Source organism: Xenopus tropicalis, chromosome 6 (assembly GCF_000004195.4).
Source record: "Xenopus tropicalis strain Nigerian chromosome 6, UCB_Xtro_10.0, whole genome shotgun sequence".
Classification (NCBI taxonomy): domain Eukaryota; kingdom Metazoa; phylum Chordata; class Amphibia; order Anura; family Pipidae; genus Xenopus; species Xenopus tropicalis.
This window is the reverse complement of record NC_030682.2, coordinates 143,439,134-143,454,189: the sequence shown is the minus strand read 5'-3', so window position 1 is coordinate 143,454,189 and position 15,056 is coordinate 143,439,134. Positions and strand designations below refer to the sequence as shown.

The window sequence follows — 15,056 nt, the reverse complement described above, 5'->3', positions numbered from 1 at the left end:
TTGTTTAACTATAGCAGGATGGATTTACTGCTGGATTATAATTACTATCCCCTATATGTAATAAAAGGCACTAGGTTTGCCTAGGAGCAGTAACCCATAGCAACCAATAAGATGTTGGCTTTTAAACATGTGACCAGTAAATGCTGTCTGCTATGGGTTACTTCTCCTGGGCCTTTTATAATACAACCCCATACGTTACGGTGCAAATGTTTCTTACTTGATTGTGCAGCCAGATGAACGGCATAGTCCCCTCTGTCCCGGAACCTCTCAAAGAATGGCTCCCCTGATCTAAAGAAGCCCTCTGGGTGCAGAAGTTCCCGTTCTGTTAGCTCTATCCCATTTGCTATTAAAAAGCTCAGTCCCCAAGGAAAATGAGAAATGTTAGATATTGCAGATAGATCTTCGGCCTCTTTGATGAACTTCATGGCCCTCAGCTTTGCAAGCTCACAAGATGTCGGGCCTACAAAGGCAAACACAGTTAGAAATGACTATGAAGATTTTCATTCATCCAGGTTCTTGGTATATCCAGTATAAATAAATCTAAAGCAACTGGACTTGTTAAGTAATCATTGAAGACGTTTCACTACTCATTAGAGCAGCTTCTTCAGTTAGAAATAGGTTTTAGAAAAAGAGACAAGACAGTGAGACTTTTTCCACAAAATAAAAAATGGGGGTTCCATACTACTATCCTAAACATGTATTGTTATAACATTTTTCTTATTCACATTAAAGAACCTCACTGTGCATAATTATATATATATATATATACAATACAGTACGATCATTACTGTATCACGGCATTGTTGTAGAAAATTACATGCACTGAAAGTTATAACTCTAACTATACATTGCCTGATGAAGGGGCCTTAGAGCTCCGAAAGCTTGCGATGTATTTTTATTGTTAGCCAATATAGGTATCTTTTCTACAATACTCTTGTATTTGTGTTTTGTTGACTATAACTTACAAACCACATTTTTTGAGGGGCAATGCCGATTTGAGACCCTACTAAGTGTGTGCATTTTTCTTTCAATTATACTGTGTAAATTACGTACAGGCAATTATAACCCTAAAGGAAGTTTCCTGGTCGTCCCCAGGCAGCAAACTAGAATACACACAGGTATGTTCCATCTAGGGATGCGCCGAACCCCTGAACCCCCACTGAAGGATTCGGCCGAATCCCGAACCGATTCTTAATTAACGTGTGTTAATTAGAATTGGAAGGGGTTTAAAAAAAATTTCACCTGGCAATTTAACCCTTTCCGAATGCTAATTAGGTGTTGGTTCACCCGAAACCGAATCCTAAAAAAAAAAGCCAGGCTGAATCCCGAACCGAATCCGGGATTCACTGCATCCCTAGTTCCATCACTGCCAGTTAGCAGAACTGGGGTTCCCAATGCAGCCAGGGGGAACTTTGCCTGTCAGGCATCAACAGTTGTTAGAGTTATGGGTGCAGTGGTAGCTTTTGAACCCCTGGATGTGCGACAATGATGCCACTTCCAGTGCACAAGGTTTCCCAGTTCTTGGTGCGCCAATCTCAGTAGCTACCTGGTCTGTGAAGGATATGAAACTGGGTTTCCCCTAAACCTTCTGCCTCGAAACCTACAGGGCGAGTGGCTTACCCGGGTGTTAGTTTGATTCTTCCCTGCTAAAACAGCTGCCTCTAATAATTACTATTAAGGAGTTGAGAGTCTACTCCTGCTGATGAGCCTCCTAAAAAAAGTGGAGTCTAGGGCAAGAAATTGTGCTGGGACTATGCTACAAGAGAAGTTGATTATTATTTTTCTAAAGATAAAGCTCCTGTGTCCCAGTCCTACTTCTGCAACAATTTAAGATCAAAGTACCATCATGAGATGGATAAAAGTAGTTTGTGAAACTATGAAGCAGTATAATAAAATCTCTGATCCTAAGCCTACTACATCTGCTTCATTGCAGGTTTGGTCTTCAGGAGGAGGGAGATTTTTTTGTCTTCAGCAGAAGAGGATCGGGATGTCAGACAGAGAACAGCAAGAGTCTTGGTTTCCTGTTCCACCAGAGATAAAAAAGTTATGAAAGAGGTATAAGAAGAGGCTAAGTTAAATGAATGATGCCCCTTTCCATCAGAGGATATGGAGCTCCTTCAGTGGATGCACCTACATCTCACTGACTCAAAAAAGATGGCTCTACCAATTAATGATATCTCTGCACTTAAGCATCCAATGGATAGGCAGATGGAAACAGAGTTGAGGAAGGCACATTTTACTGTAGGGGCATCCTGTAAACCTCCTGGCAACCTCCCATTTGATCAGTACTTAGTCCCCTATGTAACCTCAATGAGGTGGATATTTTTTTTTTTTTTTGGCAATGGAAGTGAAAGAGGGGCTCTAGTACAATAGACTGTTTATGGAGGTTGGTTTGACTGTGTAACTACGGTGATTTCAGACTCCACTGATCTAGATACATGCACCAATCCCTCCCCCCTCTTCCCTTTACTGCATCTGGCTAATCCTACTAGTACGAGGCCAATGCTATGGGATACATAGATCTATATCTCCTGTGCTAATGCATGAGACTAATGAAATGTGATTTACCCTGTAAATAAGTATCAATATTATAGTGAACTTCTACCTCAATGATTTTCACACTCTTGAATTTCTTCCTTGCAATTTATTAGATAACGGATCATGCTCAATGATTAATATTAATCTACTATCAAGACAACCAACAAAGGCTAATGAACGTGTAAATATATCTTTTGTAACTTATGTAACTATTTATTTATTATATGATATTCCCTTTTTAACTTTAAAATGAAATAAAAGCTATGTTTTAACTATTTAACCAGATGAAGCACTTAAGTGTTTTTGTATTGGGGCATCCGGTAAACCTGCAGTTGCAGTGATATTGGCGGCTAAGGCCATTGTTACAGTCTGTATGCTTAGGAGCCCGGTAACTGCCTGGAATAACCCCTTAGGTAAGCAGGAGAGCCCTGCCGACCCCGGTGTTCACCGACGCCCTTTTGGGGCCCCGGACTTTCTGTGGCGGGAGAGGCAGGGATCCTACTTACGGCCAAGGTTATTCAAACGCAGTACCAAGGGTTGAGAAGAAATCGGAGTCGTGGTCAGGCAAGGGTCGGTGGCAGGCGGCAAGGATTGTAGTAGAAAGTCAGGCAAAGGTCGGTGGCAGGCAGCAAGGATCGCCAAAGTGATGTCAGCGCATCCGCTGATGTCATCGCGCAGCGCCGGGAGAGCCTTAAGCTATTGCGCATGCGTGCGCCCCTTGCCATTGTGCGTCGGAACGCGCCGAAGAGAGGTGCGCGCAGGAGCACGCTGTACAGGAGGAGGCCGGGGACCGGCGCGCCTGAAGGTAGGAACGCGCGCCGGTCTCCCGGTACTCCTTACAGCCATGTTCTTACAGACAGAGAATATAGAGCAAGCTATTAGAGAGGAGGCTCGGGACAGTATCTGTGAAGCGACAGCAGATATCAAGAAGTTGGATGAGTTTTGCCTGGAAGCAGCTGTGGATATCTCAAGGGTATCAGCCCAAATCATGGCTTATAATGTGGTGGCTCATAGAGTGCGTTGGCTTTGAACATGGAATGCAGACACGGCGTCAAAGATTATACTTTGTAGATTGGTGTTTCTGCCTGGGGTGACCAGGAAAGGAGAAAATTGTATCATACTTAGTGCAGTCCTTTCCTAGTAATCCCCATGGCAGCATACAAGCCCTAATTTCTATTTGCATCTTTCAGCTTTTAAACAAGAGAATGTAAGGGATGTAAGGGGGAGGCTTCATTTTGTGACAAGTATACTAACATTTAAGGCTTGGATCTAAAAAGATTTAGTGCTAGTTGTCTTTTATAAATCTATTCATTTAAAAGATTGCCTCAAATCAGCTTGAATAATAAGGCCAAAGGCCAAACAAATCAAATTAAATACAGTTGTTATCCTGAATTTGTATAAATTGGGACCTTCCTAAATATAAAGAGTATGTTAGAAGTAGGTTAGACCTCAAGGTAATTTAGAATAGGATGGAATGAGCATAATAAAAAGAAAACGTTCAGAAAGTCTATCGAGAATGGGAGGTCCCAAGGAGAATGTTCTTACACAGAGATTTCTGAGTTTGTAAATGATAAAGAGCAGTTCCAAATAGATATATATTTTTTTTTAATAAAGATTTACTGCTTTGAGTATTTATTAGGGGACAGGGATTACTCTTTCCCTAAGATTAATTCTACATTTCCCCACATATTGCTGGGCGCGTGGACATTAATATTCTTTGTTTAGCCCTCACTGCTGATCATTGTTTGACAGCTAAATGATTGAGTTTAAATAGTAGTCCCACCCATGCTGTATTTAGTCATGAAGAAAACATATTTAAAAAATTAATTATCTTTAGCAAAACACATGGATACATTCCGGCCTTAGCAGCTGAGCTGGAACATCAACTAGACATGACAGAAGCTGCTGTATAGGAAGTCTAGGAATAACAAGAGGCCACACTTACATTGAGGAACCTCATTCTTGGACACTTCTTTCTGCTCAAGTTTTTGTCCTTCAAGGTCAACACACCAACAGTTCCGAAGCTCAAAATGGCTTAAGGGTTGAGAGAAGGCAGTGTATGGCCCTGGGTAGAAGGTAAGGCTTCCGTTTAACAGTCTCCAGAACACAAAAGGATTGAGTAAAATATTATCAGATGGTGAGGTCAGGTCTCCACTCAAAAGCTCAGCTGGAACATTATTAAAGGTATTATAGCTTGAGAAAATTGGGAAAACTTTCTGATGCCCATTATTGTACAGCTCATTGACAAAGGTAGGAAAGCTCTGAGCGGAGGTCCTTTTATACCTCTGTATAATATTGAAAGTCTCGGAAAGGGTAATGTTTTTGTTTTGCTTTGTCCACAGTTCATAGAGCTCAAAGACTTGCTCAGCAGGTCCGTTACACTGAACCGGTTTCCATTTCCCATCATGCGCGCACTGTGGGACATAAACATCGGATAACTGCACGAGTTTGGGTTCTGCCAAGAAGGACATTGTGCTCTGTAGAAAGGCGTTGCCGGCTGCCAGCTGGCACAAACTTGGGCCTAAATGAGCATAAATATGGAAAATATTAATAAAATAGAATCATTTTTATTTGCAGAGTTCAAAATTGTTGGCTTCAGGATTCCTATTAAACTACAGTTCAGCATAGATTAGTCTGTAAAACCTCTAGGACTGTTTTTATAAAATATCAAAATACAACGAAATTTTGCTTCCATTTAAAAAAAAAAAAAAAAGCGGATTCGGTCCTGGATTCGGCTGAATCCCAGCTTTTCTTTAAGGATTTGGTTTCGGGCCGAATCTGCAGTCCCAACTGAACCGAATCCTAATTAGCATATGCTAATTAGACTTTGGAAAGGGTTAAATGGGCAGTGAGAAAAAATATTTTTGCCAGACACGTTAGGATTCGGATACGGTCAAATCCTTCTGGGTCGGTTCGGTGCATCCCTACTCCTGTGTCATGATTTTGGAGAACATATTGCACATAGATTTTCATTTTACTAAAAGATTTATCGATGGTCGAGTTTGATTTTGTTTCTCGATTCGAGTTTTTTTGCACTTATAAAACTTGAATTCAAATTATGGTTGGAAAACTTGAAGGTCTGGTATTTATTAAGTGCAAAAAAACAAAAAACTCGTGTAGGGACCCCAAGATTTGGGCCCCTTAGACTGGGTTCCCCTTTAGAGAGGTAAACCAGTGGGTGGGCTTGTGGGATATGGACACCTAAGGGTGGTCCTAACTGTGTAGGTACTATAATTATTCTTACCAGGATTAAATAGAGTTTTCTCTGTAATTCAGCAGTAACCACTAGGTGGTGGTGTTCTGCAATATGTATATCTTTATTATTATTTAGACTGGGTTCCAAATATAAAAGGGAATGACTCACAAACTTTGAGGACTTTTCTTCCTGGGACGTCACCTCTTTCAGAGGTTAGCTACAGGATCCAGTTAGATAATTCAGTCAGACATTTTATAGATAGATAGTGTACTGTATTTAGCTGGACAGTCTGAAGCCCCTCCGAGGAGCTCAGTTAGGTTATTACCTCGCGGCATTACTGGCCGCAGTTCAGGTACATTCAGTGACTAGCTCAGGTCAGAGCATATTCCCAAAGAGAGGAGATTATCTGGAGAAAGAGAATCCCCTGGTTTGGTTCTGCATATCATATTACTGAATACTGTTTGGATTAAATAAAGCAGTTCATTTGGTTAAGTAGCAACCTCCAGTCTCCTGGTCAATTCCTCTCCAGGCGGATCGACAAAAACCTGGTAAGCACTCACCCAAGGGGCAGCAAGGTCCCGGGAGTTGCCAGTTGCAGCCTACACAACCCATCACAGCTCAAATAGCACACACGCTCAAAGACACTTATAGCCGACACTCAGGGGTGTGCTACACTCGAAAGTAAAAATCCGCCATCTAAAAGCCGGTGAGTTTCTATCGAAGTCAGTGGGATTTGTCATAGGCAAAGTCAAATTTTTGCGAGTATTTAAAGCTCGTATTTCGAGTTTTTTATAGCGGGTTTTTGATATGCGAGTTTATTTGTTTCAGAAGAACAAACTCAAATTCACAAACTTGAAAACTAATGAATAAGCCCCTAATAGTCAAATTGGTGAAAAATAAAAATTTGCCCAAAGCACTGTCTTTCAAATGTATAAATCTTCTTGATTTGAAATGAAATTTAACCAAAAGTAAAGATGAACTAAACAAAGCAGTGCCCGTCCCTATGTTGAATCCAACAGATGTTCAGTCTATATGGGCAGGTGTACCCATACCCAAGGCTATAAACTGTATAATTTTCCCACTGAATCTGATTTCCACTTAAATCAACACCGGCCTATCAATGATATCTCAATGCACAAAGACACACCTCCTCTCCACATAAAGATCAACAGTTTTGCTACAAACTGGTTACTTGTTATCTGGTGCCCGATATCACTTAAAAATGAACCCCCCCAAAATTCTGCTTCTCTTGTTTGAGACCAATACCATATAATACCATATAAGCCATTGGGCAAAACGCTTATTAATAATTAACTTATTCCTTCACTAATTTTGTTCATACAGTGCCCACGTTTCCCAGAGCATTTTAAAAATGTTTCATTCGTTTGGGATTAATTTTGTGTAATACAGGTATGGGATCCCTTATACGGAAACCCGTTATCCAAAAAGCTCTGAATTATAGAAAGGCCATCTCCCACAGACTCCATTTTAATCAAATAATTTAGAATTTTAAAATGTATTTCCTTTTTCTCTGTAATAATAAAACAGTACCTGTACTTGATCCCAACTAAGATATAATTACCCCTTATTGGGGGCAGAACAGCCCTATTGGGTTTATTTAATGGTTAAATGATTCCCTTTTCTCTGTAATTATAAAACAGTACCTGTACTTGATCCCAACTAAGATATAATTACCCCTTATTGGGGGCAGAACAGCCCTATTGGGTTTATTTCATGGTTAAATGATTCCCTTTTCTCTGTAATAATAAAACAGTACCTGTACTTGATCCCAACTAAGATATAATTACCCCTTATTGGGGCAGAACAGCCCTATTGGGTTTATTTAATGGTTAAATGATTCCCTTTTCTCTGTAATAATAAAACAGTACCTGTACTTGATCCCAACTAAGATATAATTACCCCTTATTGGGGCAGAACAGCCCTATTGGGTTTATTTCATGGTTAAATGATTCCCTTTTGTCTGTAATAATAAAACAGTACCTGTACTTGATCCCAACTAAGATATAATTACCCCTTATTGGGGGCAGAACAGCCCTATTGGGTTTAATTAATGTTTTATTGATTTTTTAGTAGACTTAAGGTATGGAGATCCTATACCTGTACTGGTATACTAACATTATTTGTGTACAGTTTGTTGAAGTTTCTTTTAAACAAATAAAATAACTTACATTGTATATCATCACCAGAGACTTTTTGGGTTCCTGGAATGATTCTTCCTTCTAAATCAACACAAAAGCAAAGCTTTCCTGTGCACTGAACTGTCAAAAAATGTCCTTCAAGATCACAGGCTGGAATAAATAACTCCGCCCCAGGGGGCAGGCTTTCCCTCACCACTGTTTGTCTATATCGTTCCTTTTCACATTTCGTAGGACATCTTGGGTGCTTTCCCTGCGTTCTTGTTCTATCTATTTCCCTGCCCTGGTCATCCACACACCAGCACTCGGTTTTACTGCACTGAATATCGTTATATCGTCCATCTTCTTTGCACACTGGAATATAAATCTCCGAGCTTCTTTTCTCGCAATCGTTTGACTGAACGACGACTTGTACAGCTTCTGCTGCACTTTGAGCAACGTTAGTCGGAACAGAAATTACGTTCCGCAAAAACAGTGCTAATTCTTCTAACTCTAGAACTGAAGCAAAAACTCCAACGAGGTCCTGGTTTTCCCGAAGGTTTACTATGCGACCGAAATCACCTTGAATGGGTTGGTTCAAGTTAAAGACGGGCTTGGAGATGTTTAATGAGTCTTTGGTAAGGTATGAATCTTCCGCTGCGGAAAATAATTTGGCGAGTTCTCTAAAATTCCCCCCGCTGTACATGCCCGTTAATCCGATCTGTTGAAAGAAACCACTAAAGTTGAACTTGCTGTTTGTACCAACTGCCCCACTGAAGTTGAAAGAACCAAGGTTTTTTAAGTACTTTCCCCCAAATAAGTTTTCTTGAAAATTTTTGGGATTGCGGACAAAATTTAAGGCAATCTGCATCAGTTCTTTGGATGGAAAAAGACCAGCAACCATGTCCCTGATAAAGCTGCCCAGCTGGAATCTGACTTTTTGCATGATGGGAAACAGGAGGCCAGATTTCCCAAAAAGTTCCGTCAGATAAGATGAGCAAAATTTTGCATTTATTTGGGATCCTAATTCTTCCTCTTGAGTAACAAACAGACTGTGCTTTCCAAAGTGTCCCGTAGGTCCATTAAACAAACTTGACAGAGCTTGCCTTCTCTTCGTAGGACAATCATCCATATCTAAAGGCAAAAATAAGAGTTATTAGACATACATTTGAGGTCATTTATTCAAATCATAATACTTCCCAATGCCAGAATCATGAATTTTGACTACGTTGCGGTCTTTCCATATAATCAATCAATACAGTCCCTAATTAGAAACACCAGTGATCCCCAACCAGTGGCTCATAAGCAACATGTTGCTCCCCAACCCCTTGGCTGTTGCTCCCAGTGGCCTCAAAGCAACATATTACTCCCCAACCCCTTGGCTGTTGCTCCCAGTGGCCTCAAAGCAACATGTTACTCCCCAACCCCTTGGATGTTGCTCCCAGTGGCCTCAAAGCAGGGACTTATTTTTGAATTCCTGGCTACTGGGCACATTTTGGTTGCATAAAAACCAGATGTACTTCCAAACAGAGCCTTATGAAGGCTGCCAGTCAACATAGGGGCTTCCAAATAGCCAATCATAGCTCCCATATAGCACCCCTGAGATTATTTTCATGCTTGTGTTGCTCCCCAACGCTTTTTGGGTTGGGGAGCCCTGATCTACACAGTTTGAAGCAATACATAGCTATCCATTCACAACTATATTAGTGGCTCCTATATCCAGTGATAACTTCAATTAACATTCATTAAACAGTGTCCAGTTGACTCACTGCAGCTTGGAGAGTCTCCTAAACGTCTTGTTCCGTGGATTTCACGTCCTTTAGAATCCACACACCAGCACTGTTGTCCTGTTTGACACTGAATAGGGTTGAAGTCTCCATTGTCATCACAAGAAGGAACATAGATGTCCCCCATTTGAGAGGCAGTGAATCTCTGGACTTCACAAACAGATGGACCTGCCACAAACATATGGACTCTATTCAGATGTAAGTGTGTCACCATAAGACTTTTCACAAAGAATATAGGAAGTTTTGGTACACTGACCTTGGGACATTGATCACCTGAAATCCCAAATATCCGAGGCTTGAGATGATTATTTCTGTATAACTACCAAGGTGACTATCATGCAATTTTCTTCACTTAGGGGCACATTTCTCAAAGTACGATTGAGTCCAAATACAAAAAAAATTGTATTTTCCCAAGCTTTAGAACTGTGCGTATATGTTTTGCGATTTTTTTTTTCGTTAATTTGCGCAACTTTTTCGTACCTTGCAACAAAATCGTATCTTTTGTAATTTGTGACAATTCTACGACTACAAAAATTCCGAAATTTTTGCATTGAAACGAAAAAAATCATATTTCGTGATTCAGATTCGTACGTCTATAAATCTGCCCCATAGTGTAATTTTTTATAGAAACTTGTAAATATCACTTTAGAATATTATTGGCCATACGGATTTGGTGGGGTAGTTTCACCAATATATCATCTTGGGATCCTGTCGAATAAAAGATATTCAGTCCTGGATGAATATCATCCAATTTACACTGGATGAGGCCACACAAATCTACGCTCAGTCATATGGTGCCCGTGTATTTTGCTCTCTGGCCAATTGGTCTATTCAGGTATAATTTAATGTAACTGAGGGAAATTCTAAAACTTGGCATCAACCACCTCTCATTTATTTCTTACAGCGGAATCTCCCGCAAGTCATCAGCCTCACTCCTAAAAACCGTCTTTGTAGAATGCGATAGACAGTGGTTTCTGTAAACGTGCGGGACGGCGCCAGCCCAGAGAAAACGGTGTCATAGACTTCATCCAACAGCAGTTCCAACCCTAAGGGGAACAAATAGATATAACGTTTGGACCAATCATTGTTTGTAATGGTAGCGGTAAAGCCCTATTCAATATGTAGTGGGGGATTTTTGCAATTTTTTAAAATGATGGCTACACACAGGCTACGTGCAAACGCCTCAAACAAAGTACAAAGTTTGTAGAGCTAAACTGCTCAGCTACAGGTTATAAGAAGAGCATACGTATACTGCCATAGTTTTATGGTATCTCTCTGTACAGGCTATAGGCAAACTTAGGGGGCTGTTCCTGCTGAATTGTGCTTAGTACTGGGGAATCCCTATGTGCCATAGTTTTATGGTATCTCTCTGTACAGGCTATGAGCAAACTTAGGGGGCTGTTCCTGCTGAATTGTGCTTCGTACAGGGGAATCCCTATGCTGCCATAGTTTTATGGTATCTCTCTGTACAGGCTATGAACAAACTTAGGGGGCTGTTCCTGCTGAATTGTGCTTCGTACAGGGGAATCCCTATGCTGCCATAGTTTTATGGTATCTCTCTGTACAGGCTATGGGCAAACTTAGGGGGCTGTTCCTGCTGAATTGTGCTTAGTACAGGGGAATCCCTATGTCCAATAGTTTTATGGTATTTCTCTATACAGGCTATGAGCAAACTTAGGGGGCTGTTTCTGCTGAATTGTGCTTAGTACAGGGGAATCCCTATGTGCCATAGTTTTATGGTATCTCTCTGTACAGGCTATGAGCAAACTTAGGGGGCTGTTCCTGCTGAATTGTGCTTAGTACAGGGGAATCCCTATGCTGCCATACAAATGGATATATTTTCATTCCGAAAAATGCAATGTGATAATAGAGGTGCTTTAGAATCTGGCCTAGTTGCAGACCCCATCAGCGACGCGGTAGGCTAAAAGCTTTCCCACAGGTTTAGGAATAAAGGCCAAGCTAACCGGTGCCTGCCAGCTCCCTGCCCAGCCTATCGGCACAGTAACAGTATCCAGAGATCTCTGGGAAAGACTCTCGTAGGGAAGAAAACGACTCGAAGGTTTCTGGGAACCTAAAAACCAAAAACAAATGATAAGAATAATTCACATAGAAATGATCCAATCCGCTCCATGAGAACCCCAAGGAACCTACCTGCTGAAACTGCTGACAACATCCACCGCCATCTTATCGGTTGTATTGAGAAGCTTACACTGTATCGGCTGGAATGTACCGTCGGCAGAGCAATGGGGAGGAGTCTTCTCTCCGAAACCGTGCAAAATACGGCGGCCTCTTACTTGGCAACTCCGCGGACCTAAATACATTTGCATTTTAATTCTCTGTTTCTCATGGGACATTCATAGGCTTACGTTGTCCCAAAGCATCAGGATGAAAACTGCTGTAAAGCAGAGGAGGAGAAAAAGATGGGAATAAAGGAATAAAGTCATGGGAAACGTGTTTTATTCAAACCCATCAGTTAATAGAGCTTCTCCAGCAGAATCCTGCATTGTCATCTGTTTTTCCCATGGGGCTAGCCATATTCTTCATTTCCCAGGGTGCCACAGCCATGTGACCTGTGCTCTGATAAACTTCAGTCACACTTTACTGCTGCGCTGCAAGTTGGAGTGATATCCCCCCCCCCTCACCCCCAGCAGCCAATCGGCAGAACAATGGGAAGGGAGCAAGATAGCAGCTCCCAGTAGGTATCAGAATAGCACTCAATAGTAAGAAATCCAAGTCCGGCTTGGGACTCCTCCAGTTACAGGGAAGTAGGAGGTTAGCTGAAAGCAGTTCTAATGTGTAGCGCTGGTTCCTTCTGAAAGCTCAGACTCAGGCACACTTTACTGCTGCGCTGCAAGTTGGAGTGATATCCCCCCCCTCACCCCCAGCAGCCGATCAGCAGAACAATGGGAAGGGAGCAAGATAGCAGCTCCCAGTAGGTATCAGAATAGCACTCAATAGTAAGAAATCCAAGTCCGGCTTGGGACTCCTCCAGTTACATGGGAGTAGGAGAAACAATAGGTTAGCTGAAAGCAGTTCTAATGTGTAGCGCTGGCTGAAAGCTCAGACTCAGGCACACTTTACTGCTGCGCTGCAAGTTGGAGTGATACCCCCCCCTCACCCCCAGGAGTTAATAGAGCTTCTCCAGCAAAATCCTGCATTGGAATCTGTTTTTCATATTCTTCATTTCCCAGATTTACTCAATAATTCTTTTTCAAATAAGGAAACAAAACCAATTAAGGATAACTGTCCGGTACCATTAAACAAACATGAAATCTAGAAAGCCTGATATTTCCAAGGATGAAATAAAAGTTAAAAATAATAATACCTCCATTGTAATTACAAAAGCGGTTAAAGGTGGTGGCACTTAATAAAATGGATTATGACAAGGAGGGTTTTTGCCAGGTAAGTAACACCTGTTACGATTGGTAACCCAAAACCCAAAACAATTGCCAAGGTCCTGGTCAGGGGTCCTTTGGCCTTGGGTGGAGCCCTCCGCTACTCGGGTGCTGCCAGGTCTTAAAGTGAGAGGACCAGGGCAAAGGTTCTGAATGGGCAAGGGAACTGGATCGTTGAAGGAGAACTAAGGGAGCTTAATAGAATCAGAGTCAGGCAGGCTGGGTCAAAACCAGAACAGAATCAGGATCCATAAGCAGAGTCATACAGGCAAAGGGGCCAATACAGGCAGAATTGACTCAGTCAATGTACAGGCACGGGTCAGAACCAGACAGGACAAAATGCGCACCCAGGAACTATGGTAGATACAGTAGACCTATAATGGGCGTGAGAGAAACTGGGGGGGTAGGGATTTATTGACTAGATAATTAAAGAGAGTGTGTGTAATTAGAGAGTACCTGTAGCCATCATTCCTGCCTGGATAACTAAGGGTATTATTGAAGTGAACCAGGAACCCAGCAGTCCTGCCCAAATACAGTAGGTGAGAGGCAAGGAAACTGCACAACAAGTAGTGGGTTCCTGGTTCAAATCCAGGCAGGTTGTTACAACATCTCACATTATGTTTAATTACAAAGTGATTAAGGTAACAAAGGATTATGTAAACTATAGCTGGCTGATCAACCCAAGGTACCATCTATGTTCTTCCAAAAGACTGCCACTAACCCCCCAGGCAGCCCCATTATTTGCAATATAGAGTCTCTATTCCAGACACTGGCTATTAATGTAGATATGCTTCTTCAAGAAACGTTTCCTTTTCTGCATTCATGACTCTGACCAACACCAAGTTCTTAACTAAAACTGACACTATTGCGCCTCCTTCTGATAAATTTAAGTAACTTCATTAAGGATCTTTTTATGTCTATTCCTTACGAGGAAGGTACTGAGTGTGTTTGTAGGTATCTGACCTACACTAAGCTTTTGGAAATTCTTCTATTTTGGGGGGAGATATATCTCATATATGAGATATGTGGATGATACATTTTTTTTATTTGGACTGGTTCTTTGAACAAGACTTTCTGGCATATTTACATGGGGTACGTCCTACTATCAAATGTGACCAGCAAAATATATATGTCCCGTGAAGTCATTAAATCTATTATTTATATCTTTGCAGCAGATATAGAGGCAGAGAGAACATAACTTTAGCATGTAGACAAAACGCTATCCTTGCTGAGGAAATAAGGAATGTTTCATTGGAACTACGTATTTGATTCTTGAAAGAAATCCATTAGGGATCCATTGGATAATCTAACCATTTTGGAAGTGCAAGAAAAATTCAATACATTTTGTTTTTTGTCTTGCCTGTTTAACATGTATAGCTAATGCACTCCTGCTCCTGGTATTTACCCTTCCCTGTCTGAACCTGACTGCCTTGAACCTTGCCTAAATTCTGTGCTTTAACCCCTTTTGTTCAAAACCTGAGCCTTTTCATTGCCATTAAGCCTGCTAACCTGTCTGGTAACCCTAACCTAACTGTTCACTGCCTGTACTTATGTGTTGGGGAAAGTATATGTACCAAGTGGCCAGTGGAATAGACTTCTTCTCACTTTGCAAAGGTTGGCATCAAAAAAATTTCCATTCATCCCAATGGGGAAAGCATTTAATAGCTGTCATTAGCTACATCAGGTAGGCAATTTTTGTCCTTCAGACTGATTCATCTGCCCCTATATGGGCTCCCTGACGGGCCTACCTGACTGATATTTGGCCTAGAATTGGGCAGATCTCGACCAGGCAGGTTTGATTTTCAATTGGATTGGGGACCACGTTGGCTTGTTGATGTGGTCCCCGATCTAATGACCCCTATGCATTTAGGAGGCCATATTAGAAGAAGATCTGCTTGCTTGGTGATCACGCCAAATGCGCAAATCTTCCCATGTATGGCCACCTTTAGTGTCCGTATTGGGCATGAGGTGTGGGGAATGGTTTGGGGAGAGGTGATACGTAAAA

The 15,056-nt window shown here is 41.5% G+C and overlaps 1 protein-coding gene across 1 annotated transcript in view; it reads right to left on the bottom strand.

The window, feature by feature from the left end:
• tg (thyroglobulin) overlaps positions 1-15,056 on the bottom strand; it is a 154,201-nt gene that overhangs the window by 122,196 nt on the left and 16,949 nt on the right. Inside the window, 7 exon segments of the mRNA NM_001329557.1 lie at positions 218-460; positions 4,484-5,059; positions 7,924-9,003; positions 9,639-9,824; positions 10,559-10,702; positions 11,621-11,727; positions 11,808-11,967. Of these exon segments, the coding sequence (NP_001316486.1) occupies positions 218-460; positions 4,484-5,059; positions 7,924-9,003; positions 9,639-9,824; positions 10,559-10,702; positions 11,621-11,727; positions 11,808-11,967 (2,496 nt within the window).